Here is a 13,611-nt window from a genome sequence, read left to right on the forward strand (position 1 = left end):
CCGGTTTTAACATCTCGTGCTGTGGACATGCTATGGTAATACATTTTGCGTGGTGGATAGCTTTTGTTGGAAGTTGGGTTACAGCAGGCAATGCAGTCTGCAAGATCTTGGAATTTTCCACCATAAACACCTTGAATTCAAATGCCTTTAATGTCCAATGATGTTTAGTATAAAAAACCGTGTAGCTTTCTATAACAAATAGCTAACAGCACTGCTTGCATGGTATCTTCTAGTGAAGAGGGAGAACTGTGTGTACATGTCAATCTTCATGTATAATGCATATAGAAGACTATGGTGTACCAACACGTTATATTTGAAGTGAAGTGAAGTTACAGTTATTAATGATAAGTAATCTGCTCAGCATGGAGACAACGCATGTGATTACAGAAGCAAGATTTATTTGTCACAAAACTGTAGCTTCAAAAACGTTGATGAAACAAGACTATAATAATTAGATATCATTGAACATTTTCACACGATATTACCGACAACGTGAACACTAAACATGTGATAACGCCTTTAGCTAGTAAGTCAAAACGCAACCACTCATCCAATCATCTAATCATGAAATGGCAGCGCAAGAAAGTTCAATTATATTCATTAGAGCTTTGAATGATGTATCTGTATCTTTGTAACGTATTTTCTCTTACCCTTCCCTCCTGACCTCAATGAAAGGCGGTATGCAGGCAGATTTGAGCTTCTCAAAAATAAGCAAAGGTTCAATGAAACAAACAAACAAAACTTTTGGACGTAGCCCTGGGCAAAGAGGTTCAAAGTCTTCAGATAAAAGATGCGACTGTTTAATAGAGATGAATCAATGACAAAGAATGGAAATTGTTAGGGCGTAAAACTAAATCAATCAATTCTTAAACGACAGCCTTTAAAGCACCCATTATCTCTGATAATTCTGCAGGAACGATTCATGCCTATTAGTAACGTAATGGCATCCTTAGAAGTCGTCAAAGAGTTGATCGCAGGGAAATTTTTCATCATTCAGTGATAGACTTTCCTTCCTAATCACACCCCACGGACCGACTGTTAATGGCAGATTATAGGACAATTACTGAACCACATCTTCTAGTATACGGTCTGGCGACTGTAAACGTAATGGCGCCATTTCGTTAGATTGCTTTTTAATTGAGTGGTCCATTACAAAATACATGTCCGACGCTATGCAAACTGACACCGTATCATCTTTATGGTGGGTATTTTCTGCCAAATAGACAAATTGAATACTAAAGGAGTATGTACCCTTTTAAACATTTATAAGGAGCCGATTGTGAAATGGCCAGTTTTACATGTCACATCAATGTCCAAAGGAAATCCTTAGAAAAAATTATCTCATATCTTTTAAGACAATGAAGATGCTACTTCCTTCCAGACGAATCTTTAAACACCATATGCATGGACTGCACTGGACTGAATACGGTATTTTAAAAGACGAAAACACTTTTCTTGACGAAGTCTTGTACCAGGATGTCCGGCGTAGGAAAATTTCCTGGAACATCAGGCGTGGATCTACAGGAAATATAAATGATAGAGCAACGTCTTAATGTCAAGGAAGGCTTTCATTTAAGATACAATAACGTAACATAAGATGCTACGGATTGCATTTGCTTGCAATGTTGTTATAGAATAGAAGGGCTCTCTTTGTCACTACCAGCTTTTATCACTTCACTGTCGGAACGGTACTGCACAGATAGGATTAAAATAGGAGATAGCCTATACCGGCCATAGTTTAGTGGCAAGGGTCAAGGTTATCCTGATTCAAGGTTAATAGAATTTGCGTTGGCTGATAAGATTAGATCTCGGGTCGTCTCCTTGTTTGACATCATATATTCCAGAATATGAAGACACTGTTATTCACATTAGACCATGCTATAACCATATGAATTCTATTTACAGAACACACGTGCATAAAACGCAGGGTAATACCTTTTACAATTTTCCTGTGTTTGAGTAAGAGTGGACGATTTAAGTTGCCTCCTCTTCATTTCTTCGTATGACTCAACAGATGTTCTTCATATTCCCTGCTGAAGGTATAGATAATGAGATGAATAATTGTACGTGTACATATAGTTAGGATATGTGCAATGCAACGGAATTTCTATCATTCTATAAGGATTTGTGAGCATGTAATACAACTAGTTTAGTCCACGACATGTAAGCAAACGTATCTAAGAGATACAGCAAATAAACAAACCTGGCATTTTCTCCATTCCTGTGTCTGGAAAGTTTCCATCACGGATCCAAGCTTTGTCATTGTCACGTCCTTGGCGGCATACACATTTATTTAAGGCAGTAACAGTTGCAAAGGACAGTCGTCGGCGAAAAGATGACCACACTGATGCACACACATGCATTGTACTTCTCTGTGAAGGTGAGAGGGCCGAGGCTTTGGGTCACAGTAAAATCAGAAAGTTGACCCGGCCTCCGAACACAAAGATGTAATTTTCACGATCCTGTAGAATTCTGTTTGTTACAATGGTCATGGTGATCTTTGTCGTCTCCCATGTAGAATTTGTTGTCATCCGCTGCCTTGCGGGAAAGCTGGACTAACAGTGGTGTCTCACGTGCTCGCCTGTCTGCAAAGCTGCTCCTCTTCTTCCTCCGTTTGTCAGACCTGTTGATGGCTTCTACACATGTAGCGGGGAACACTCCGGATCTGTCTCCGATAGATCCATAAACCCAGCCTGATGAGGTTTGATCCACTACCTCCACGTAGTCATTGATATCCAGCGACAGAAATCCCGGCTGGTGTGAGAAATACGGCACAATGACCTTGGCGTAAAACGTCCCTGCACAAAACATCAAGAAAGGAGTGTGAAGACAGAAAGTACGTAATGTACAATAAAGCCATAGATGGAATTTCAATTCCAATAATCATTGAAGGGTATGTTAGACTGTCACTAGTTGCTGACAATACTCATTCCCATACCAAATTTCAGGTCAGTTTATTTCAATAAGAAGTTTATTGCAAGTTCGTGCCCGTGGGCTAATTGCAAATACATGATAAAAACATAGGAAAAACATACATGCGTCAGTAAACTGTGTCTGACTTTGCTGTAACAATAGGTTACTGGTACTATATACAATTGTTGGCTATATCTAAATTAGCTGGGTTTGACTTCTTTTTTGGAAGCAGTGGAATATACACAGGGCACAGGAGCCCAACATATACATTTATGGTCTAAAAATGGGCAAAAATGACATGAATAGGATTCTGGGCAGAATTTTAGATGCCTCTATATCTATACTTGTTTAGAAGACATTCCCCTGCATGTGCGCAAAGTTTGGTGCTTTTCGACAAATTTGCACAATTTTTTCAGCTTTGTCGCTGGACTAATGTTATAAGAATACATCGCATATGGGTAACATTTGATATCCGATCAATACCATATAAAAATAGTCACATATACCATAGCCTGAAAAACACTCGCCACACCAATATAGAAAAACTTACTGCACTGATAGGCCATGCCGTTCTGTGTCGGAAGGGGAGAGTCCAAGATGTCCGACGAAGATGTCACTTCATCATCTACAGGTTCATAGGTGGAATTGGCCGGAAGTGACGTGTTATTCTGCACGTGTTCCATGGGAATGTACTCCGGTTCTCTCGGGTTATCCATGTACTCTATTTCCTGTTGCTGCTGCATCTGTGGTCTCCTCCTACAGAATATGAACCCAGCCAGAAGAACGACCAGAAGGAGGCACAAAGATGCCGCTGCAATGCCAGTGAAGGTTATAACTTGCAGTAGACTTCCCTCTTGAACACGGATAATTCCTGCCAAAACATAGAACACAATACAGGGTTAATGACCCGCCCTGGGGTGTACAAGGACTGTCATAAGACTTGGTCGGTTCGTATAACCACTAATGAATCACCGAGTTCGCGATGTGAATTTATCTTGCAATAAGTGGTCAGTATATTGAGTATTAACGACCGGCTGTCATAGAAAAATTGAGCTATCTCATTGGTCGACGTCATCTGGCTATGTGATAATACGATGTAAGGACCAATGTCGCATTCCATTGCTACACATTCAAACGAGCAAATGTATACCACATATAAGCTGTGTTACTCTCAATTGCGTTCGCTGGGTTGCATTCATCTAGTCAAGATATTGAGTCACTGGACCCTTCAAAGAGATCCATGTATGATGGGAATGTTACACAACTTCAATAGCAGTCCGTAGAAAGCTGGACTGAGGCAAGGCGAATTATTCACATAGGCATCTAGATCTGACATGAATAAGCTTTTAATGGATCACAAGATGCACCAGGGAGGTTGGTTTGCAAGTTTGTGGCTTTGTGGGATTTGCATCAAATGTTGGAATAGGATCTAGGAAGAGAAGACATTAAGTGCTCACTGTGGTGAGATGCAATGGTAGCTTAAGACTCCAAGGTTAGGGAACAACCTTGACATTGGTGCTCTTCATGTTCTTAAATCTATTATGTATATATATAATCTTTCATATCGTCATATCTTAAATGAGACACAACAGTGCCTACCAGTATAGAGAATATGTTAGAATATTTACCTGTGCTTTCAGCAGCCTTCACGACGGTGACAGCTTTCTGGAAAATGGAGACGTAAACTGATTTGGAGTCCTTTCCGGAGATCCCGTTGGTAGTCTCGCACCTGTACTGTCCACTGGTCGTGTTGTGGTGTTTAGACAGGACCAGTCCGAGGCGCTGGGACGTCCCCGTGCCCATGGCAGTGACAATGGGCTGCGTGCTGTAGCCGCGGTACCAGGCTACTCGGGGCGACGGGCTGCCTTCAGCGAGGCACTGAAGAACAACGTTATCGCTGTCTCTGTTGTCTTCCACTATTTCCACGATTTTTGCCGGGTCTGTTGAAACAACAACAACAACAGCATAATTACCAAGACAGTAATGGTACTTTTTTCATTTTCGGGTATGAAATATATGTGGTCCCGTTAGATACCCTGCGGCCCCGGAAATGTTTTGGGGCACGGTCGTGCCCCGCGATTTTTTAAAACTCGAGTTAAAATTAACTCGGGACCTGGTAACAAATAGATACCATAAGCTAATCGTGAGGTACACCGAGAGGTATCCCTACCCCCCGTATCCTACAGTCCATCGGGACAAATTTGTGGCCGCGGGGCCCGTGCGGCGCTACACCCGCACGGGCGTAGCAAAAAGCAGTTCCCATTCGCCCGAGTTACAAGTTCAGTTGACATATCATGTATCATCACCTCCCACGTTCCAACACATGCCATACTTAGGACGTAATGATCATAGTAATAAATCGTCAGCAGATGAATTTGACATGAGGGTAATATGTTATTCTATCATTTGCGGAGAGATGAATCGGTTTGTCTCTTGAGATAACTGTTCCAATACATCATCCGCTATGATGATAGACGACGATGATAGATTGTTCCTGTGTACAATTTGCTTCAGCTTATCCAGTCTGAAAGTCTTATCATTTGAACTGAGTACCAGTTCTGAGCTCAACTTCTGTATCTGTTTCTACTTAGCCGGTACGACCGCCCTTCAGTGTAGCACACCAGCTTCGCAGGCACGCGGCGTGGTACAAGCTGGTTATATTACACTGAACGACCTGTCACAACTAAGCTCTGCCCATTTAGCTGTAAGCGTTTAGTTAATCTAATGAAGATGCCCCTACATTATACTTGATGGCAAAGTGTTCCACTCTACGATAGTTCTAGGAATGCTTGAACACCTCAATTCTAGGTTCAAAGCGTCTTTACTTGAAGGCATGAAGCTAGCTAAACACACACAATCATTGAAATAGACCTCTCAAATACGTGTTCTAGCTTCAATTCCAATGCATCATAGGCTAAGGTACTAGTGCGATTGAACTTTAAAGACAAAAATGTATGAACATGTTAGCAAGTTCTTGCCCGTAGGCTAATAAGACAAGGATGAACAGTATACTATGTGAATACTCTGACGCTAAATTGTACTTCATTGGGTTCGACTTCTTTATGTGTAGAATCACCATTTGATAATGTAGTCCAGCCAATCAGTTTAACGGAAATAGGAACCTAAGGGATGTTCTTCAAACTGGGTGGCGATTATCTTATCTCATTGACGCAGACAATGTGTGCGGCGTCCCCAGTTTAATCCGGAAATCAAAAGCATCTATCTGACTAGCTTCAAATTCATGAGCTGTAACGGTTATCGTCAATCAAGAGATTTATGTAAAAAGCCAATGACATAGATTGCCTGGAGGAGTATTTGATTACGGCAAATGAATGATCACTCCATTTCTGGCATTGACAACACAGCTTTCCTAGGTAATCCCGAAACATGAATTTTAGAGGCCTGCATTCAATAATGTTCTGAGATAAGATCTCCTTTGATCTTACATGCTCCTTTGACTGCTTGCAATGATAAAAGGTTTTGGTCTTCAATATAACATGTCACAGCGTGAAGGGTCGGGGCAAATCCCGTCAATGTATTAACAATTTGTTGTTGTGGCCTTCTTGGTGACAAGGTGCTACAGGAGCCAAATAGACTTACTTTTAGACCTATCTATTCATGTATTGGCAAGTTTGTAGTTGTCGTGTTATATGACTGCAAACTGTGACAGACGAGTTAGAAAAGCAGCATTGTGTATTCTATTCAGTTTACTCTCGGCTAGACTTCAAGCCTCATTCCTTATGTATGATTCCACCCCTCGGGAACCAAAAAGTATAATTGAATTGATTTGTGTAAATCCTCAATCGTCCGTCTTTTCAAAGCAGACAGAATTCCTAATTTGAGATTATGGAAAACCGTTAACAAATCATAGAGGGGAGGCTTAACGTATTGACCGTCCACCAATAAATTGAAGGCGGTCAATCAGCGGACACATTGAGTTGCAACTTTAATAAACCACTCACAGAGAACAGTCACGTAGACGCTGTCAGATGTCGTGCCCATCACGTGCTCGGCAACACACGAGTAGTTCCCCGCGCGTTCTCGCGAGACTTTAGGCAGGAACAGCCATGGCGAGTAGTTGTCGTCTGATTCCATGTTGCCCAAGAAGTGGGGGGAGACATCTTGGAGCTGGTCGCTCTCCCAATATGGCGGAGAGGTTAGTGAGCTCGTGTAGTTGACGGTGCAGTTCAAGATGACAGAAGAGTGCTCCATTGCAACAACGGGCCTCTTCGAGGTTATACGAACGGCCGGCAAAACTGGAAAATAAGACAGTGGAGTACAGTTGTATCATCCATGGCTACCTGAACATCAACCCAACCCAGAAGAGACAAAACCAGACAAGGTCAGATCAGATTATACCAAACTCATCACATCACATCGCACGACACCACACCACACCACACCACACCACACCACACCACACCACACTACACCAAATCACATCACACCACACCACATCTGACTACACTACACCACATCACACTACACCAAGTCACATCACACCACACCACACCACATAAGAATGAAACTCACTCACCCACATGGTCATAATACAACATTTGTAAACATTCAAAGTGTACTGTTCATCTGTGAAGCAACCGCAGAATTTCATCTTAACATAGAATTTAGCCCTTTTTTTAGATTGCAATTTCTTTTATTATTTTTTGCTGAATCGATAGTTTTTGACGTGGAACCACGAGGCAATTTGCACGCTTGCTGGGCCATACCAACTCGGTAACTGTTCTATTCATTCCTGCCATCTGCGTGGTGAAAACGCACGCCTCCAACAGATCCATATACTGCCTATATTTGTTCTTGCTATGCTTCATAGCTAACGACCTTATTGCCATCTCTGAAAATAATTCATCTCACATACTTGTCATTTCGCTATATGAAGTTGAACATGACCGGACGTGTTGTGACTATAAGATATGCGGCTACGAACCTTGTATATCATTGATGCTCGAACTTTCTCAATACAAATGCAGTGACAGGCAATTCTGCTTATTGATTTCATCAACGTTACCTCCTTTAATTGACTGATTGAGCGGCAAGTATCTGATGAGTTTCACGGGTAGTGTGGTCATGCTTCAGTAGAAAGAAACGGATTTTCTTCGTAAGGCAAATAATACATCAATTCCTACAAGAAAGAGGTGAAAGCTCCGACCTTGAAATTTACTGACTCAGAAATGTGCTCCATATATCACAATCAAGGTCGGTAGATAAAGCAATAAAACAATTTTCACATAGCCCACATGCCCTTAACAATGCAAATTGAATATCTGCGACCCTTTTTTTTTAATCTCCAGGTCCAATTACAGTTTTTGATTGATCTCGAATTCAAGGACGTCCATGATTCTAGTGCAACGTCATGCAAACTAGGGCGTTGATAATCCCTGTTGCAGATTTTTATTACGCTATACATATATCAATTATATGCAAATATCTGTATAGTCTGCATAACCGCTCTTTAGCGTAACACACCGCAAGTACATATCCAAAACAAGCATATAGCTTTATACGCCCATTGGTCGATTGGAAGATATATTACTTATGCAGTGAGATATACGATGTACAGTATTGCCTGTGTACATTTCATACAAGAGGACAGATTGTCATAAATGCCATGGACCTCTGAGAGTGATGTCTTACGTGTTAGGGAACACCTGCGCTATCAAGAGCTTCGTCTTCCGACATATGGCTGCCAACCCCAATGAACATATATCTGCCTGCTCGTGAGCCACCTTAGGTCAATACATCCGGGGAGACACATATATTATCATGGAGTCACGACCGTCAGACTTTTTTTTACTACATCGTAATAGCTTTAAACTTACCTTTTCTCTCCTCGTGACTAAAGGATGTTACTAAGTATTAGAAGCCTTCGGATGTTTTAACTATTTGACTCGATTTGAGTAAGGCAATCTGACGACACATTGGCATGAGAGTTTTCATCTATAAATGGAACAGCATATAAAAATAATACCGTGGAGTGCTCTAGACAGACAGACACACACACACACACACACACACACACACACACTCACACACACACACACAAAGACACACACACACAAATTCACACATACACATACATACACAAACACACCTAAACACACATAAACGCAGAGATACTCACACGCGAACAAATGCACACACACAGACACAAATACACACACACATATGACCCCCCCCCCCCCCACACACATATGCCAGCACACCCAACCCCCACAGAAATGCCCCCCCCCCTCCCTCACATACACACATGAAAGGCATAACAAGAAAAATCGATCTTACAGCAATGACCTACATGGCGCCAATTTCTCACGGCATGAGAGAAATGAATTGGTGTTGCAGGAGAAGACATTTGCTACAACTGACCGGATATTTCGACTGTCGTATATCGTGCGGCTTTGACACACTATGATGCTGCAGTAGAACTTTTTTCACAGAAAAAGAATGAACATGTCTTGACTGTATCATATAAAATGCATTTTTTTTTCATTAAAATACATCTCTGTTATTTTAAAGGCCGATGGTAGGCGATATCACTGAGGACGGTTGTTTTGCGGTCAGTTCGGTTAATGTAGCCACATTCCATAACCACTGCCCCCTCCCCATCGACTGTCAAAGTGCTGGTCAGCTGCCCTGTATAAGATGAATAAACAGAGGAAGTAGACCCCCTCTCTCATAGACGAAACGTGGTTTCCTTGAACCCTTCTATGAATACTTTTATGGCCAGCGTTCCGATTAATCCGATGAGAATTTAAGCGTAACACAGCGTCTCTCCCATCTTCTCGCCCACATCACTACACTTTCCAAATACCTGCCTCGACGTCTTTCTACAGAAATAGCTTCCTTACCTAGCTGGACTGTTTAGATATGGAAATCTCTTACTGGCGAGTGTTTCACACAAATGGAACCCACAAACCTTCATCTCCTTATCTCTTCAAGACCTAGTTCAGTGCCTAGAAATGGCCAACACTGGCCTTGCATTGAACAATACCGTTAAAAACTTAGATGAGCATATCTTACCCAATATGGTGAGTTGTACGTAGTGATCCTCCTGTCCCACCACATCTAGCACACTACTCAACACGTACAGACCGCCGTCAGACTTCCGGGCGGCCATGATCCTCAGGGAACTGTCCGAGTCCAAAATGGCGCGGCCCTTCAAGGCTCCGAGCGACATGGAGGTGTTTGTGGTGGAAGCATACATGTACACGGCTGTCCTGGCTCCCCTCATTCCACCAACCAGCTTGTTCCACGTTTGAGCGAACACCGTGTAGTCCGGGCTGTATTCAGCCTTGAGAACCACCGTTTCTCCTTCTGTTGCTACCACCGTACTTATGTTCACAGAGACGGTCGGAGTAGCAGTTATTGCTAGAGAGAAAAATGACATATGCATTAAAATTGATATACACATCGTCCGTGAATAGTTTCATAACTTGGTAAGTTACTGAATAGAAAGACTCAACTAAGTGATTAATTCAGCCGACGTTTCGGTGACCGTCTATCACCTTCATCAAGGCAATTCTGACTAGTTCACAGCTGCAGAAAAGGTGTCATTCCTTATAGATGCGTTCTCAAAATTGCATTGTTTTTTACTTGACAATCATGTATTTATAACACTAGTGTACTAGTGCCCAAGGATGGGCAGTAGGCCTAAATAAGTAAGTAAGTGTACGTTTGGGAACCGATTGTAGGTACCGTTCCCTGTAACAGTCCATATATGTAAATACTTTGCATTTGGGAACGCATATCAAAGCAGCGACACCTGTGCTGCAGTGCAATGTGCACCAGTCCTGATAAAGGTGACAGATGCTTACCGAAACGTCGGTTGAATAAATCACTTGGTTGTGTACAAATAGTATTTTCATTCGATATATACATCGTGGTTTTTAATCAAGAGGAAGGCTGCGTATGTGTTACACAGTTCAGACGTTCAAATATTGTGCATCAAACGTATGTTCGAAAGTTTACATGTTTCAGCGTCTGGTGCCGAAGCTGTGACGCCAAAAGCACTCAGACTCAGCGTGTTGAGCTCCGCTGATGACGTCAGTCTATATTCTAAACCGCATGTTCCTCTTAATGGATTTACATTCCTTGAATGTTGCAATATGTAGCTGCTGGCAATTTGCAATGTGTGCTGTACCGAACGTACTTAGTATTTCAGATGATGATTTTTATGTCCTTGCCCGACGGATAATTGCAATATGAAACAGAATATTTAAAAAAATGTACAGGCCAAGTTAGGTAACAATGGAACAAGTGAATATTCTAACAAGAAGTGCTGCGGAATACAATCTATGCTTCTTTGGTTTGACTTTTTTTGGAAGCAGCGGAAGGCGAGGTGTCCCATTTTTCTGCATTGAGTTTATGAAGTTAACTGGGTTGTAGATGATTACACCTTACACCCAACTCACACGAAGAAATAAGAATATTCAAGTAAAAAAATCCTTGGCAATGCAACTGATAAATGATCCTTATGTACATATTCGTCTTTGGCTTGACAATTTGAATGATGATGGCTTTGTTTTATGTGTACGTCCCACTCAGAGCTAAAAGGGTGCCTTCCAGGCTTGGAATAATGCTTACGCTTGCAATTGCATTAGTCTAGACTGATGACTTCCCAAACATCTGTTATTACATTTTGCATTCGCAGCAGGTAGATGAACTCCAGATTCGACGAGTTGACTCTTGATACCACATAAACAGAGCAACAGTTATATTTACATGTTATGGCACCTCATTTATCATCAAACGCGGTAATGAAATAAAAGTTCTGATAAGAGTGGAGGTAATTCAAACACCTACTTTGGCTGATGAAAATTACATGACATCGTAACATCGTACGCTACCATAACCCACTGTGTGCAATATGTATAACTCTATTGCACAACCATTGTACAAGGTATTTAAGCTATAAGGCGAGTCTACCTTATACAAATTATTGGTGTCAAACAAGTTCTTATCAGTTGTTAAAAAAAAGGGCTATTCACGTACCTACTGTAGACAGGAAGAAAGATGCCAAAATCGCCATCAGGACACAGGCAATCATCGGCGCCACTGCCATCACTGCAGCAATGTCCAAGTTCTCGGTGACCCGAAATAAAGTAGAACCCTGCGTGGATGATATGAAAAATATCAGCAAGACAAAATGAGGCGGATTCTTCAAATCTTGATGGTCCATTTAGACGCTGATAACGTTAGTCTTCGCGTTATTGCGTTTTCCTTCAGGGTTTCCATCATATAGTCAGCCGACCTAAGATCCGCATAGTCAATAGTTTCCTGATCTTTTACGCCCACGTTTCGTGATAAAACTCACTGATTCACACGTTACTCTGTCAGGTGCCACAGCGTCACGTTATTCGACTGCACATCAGCTAGAAGAAGAGCAACGCATACACCTCCGCGGCTGCCCTTCAGCAAAGGTGTAACGTATGTAAATTAGGATCCACAGGATTGGGTACGCCCTCATCAAGCTACCAGTCCAGCCCCCACATAGAGGTACAAATTAAGAAATGTGTGTCACATCATTCTGGGTAATTTGTATTCCCATAGGGTCGTAGGCAATGTTTGATGTTAACAATCAACGAAGGGAGGTTGGACATAAACATGATCTGAAAAGATGATCTTATAGGCATGATAAATACCCATGGGAACTATATGGTTGGCTATAATCAGTGATTATTGAGTGGGGGATCTCCTGAAATTTTCAGTCACTGCTAATGGCAAAAGGGATTTTTATGTCAACGCGACCGATTGAAATAATCGATTGTTCAAGTGTAGTACGAAATTAAGGCGAAGAACAGTATCAATCAAATTGGCAAACCTTTAATTTTGTACACATGCTACTAGAATATTCATGGGGGGCAAAGGTAAAATGGACGGAGAGCGTAGACTGAATTGAACATTTAACATAGATCGATGTAGTGAAGGATGTATTGTCAGTGTTAATATATTCTTACGCTAATGGCAAACCTTTTTATTTGCCCTTCACCTATAGCCACTAGTCGAGGAAAGTTCGCAAATACTTGACACATGGTCAGCAATTTACCACAAGCTTTGTGTCCTATAGGTAACCGCTGTCATGTCATCACAGAAGGTAAGTCATCATGCACTAAAATGTATGTCCAAGTTTCCCCGGACGTGCCAAATGCCACGGAGACTCCCAAGCTAACAGATGTTGCACTGTTGGCCTGGATTCAAGTATTGATCTCCAAGTAAACTCTTGTCCATTCTTTAGTACTGGCTGTGCATACGACATGACTAGACTATTCATGCAACGGAAACGTACCTTGAACAGTTCAAAATGTTGTCACGGGGCGTGGAGTATTCCTTTGTCTACAACTAGCGTAAACTAAAGCAAGAATACCTTTGTCCATTATCTATTACTGGCTGTGCATACGACATAACTAGACTATTCATGCAACGGAAACCTACCTTGAACATTTGAAAGTTGTCACGGGGCGTAGAGTATTCCATTGTCTACAACTAGCGTAAACTAAAGCAAGTAAACGCTTGTCCATTATTTAGAACTGGCTGTGCATACGACATGACTAGACTATCCATGCAAAGGAAACCTACCTTGAGAAAGTTGTCACAAGGCGCAGAGTATTCCTTTGTCTACAAGTACCGTACAATTGCAACTACAGCGAAAATCAGTACGTTATTTTGGCATGAATCAATCGCAGC

General features: G+C 41.7%; 1 protein-coding gene across 2 annotated transcripts; it reads right to left on the reverse strand.

The window, feature by feature from the left end:
* Positions 1–381: 381 nt before the first annotated feature.
* Positions 382–12,261, reverse strand: LOC136445071 (lachesin-like). 2 transcript variants are annotated; one of them, XM_066442927.1, is made up of 8 exons: positions 11,920–12,261; positions 9,949–10,296; positions 6,876–7,169; positions 4,542–4,853; positions 3,464–3,784; positions 2,204–2,798; positions 1,936–2,030; positions 382–1,518 (listed from the first exon to the last, which is right to left on the reverse strand). In XM_066442927.1, the coding sequence occupies exons 1-6, from the start codon at positions 12,104–12,106 to the stop codon at positions 2,455–2,457; spliced, it is 1,806 nt and encodes a 601-aa protein (XP_066299024.1). In that variant the 5' UTR covers positions 12,107–12,261; the 3' UTR covers positions 382–1,518; positions 1,936–2,030; positions 2,204–2,454. The 2 variants fall into 2 exon arrangements, with proteins under 2 accessions (XP_066299024.1, XP_066299023.1); XM_066442926.1 differs by having other exon boundaries at positions 1,936–2,033.
* Between the last annotated feature and the right edge of the window lie 1,350 nt (positions 12,262–13,611).

This window comes from Branchiostoma lanceolatum, chromosome 11 (genome assembly GCF_035083965.1).
Source record: "Branchiostoma lanceolatum isolate klBraLanc5 chromosome 11, klBraLanc5.hap2, whole genome shotgun sequence".
NCBI classification, from domain to species: domain Eukaryota; kingdom Metazoa; phylum Chordata; class Leptocardii; order Amphioxiformes; family Branchiostomatidae; genus Branchiostoma; species Branchiostoma lanceolatum.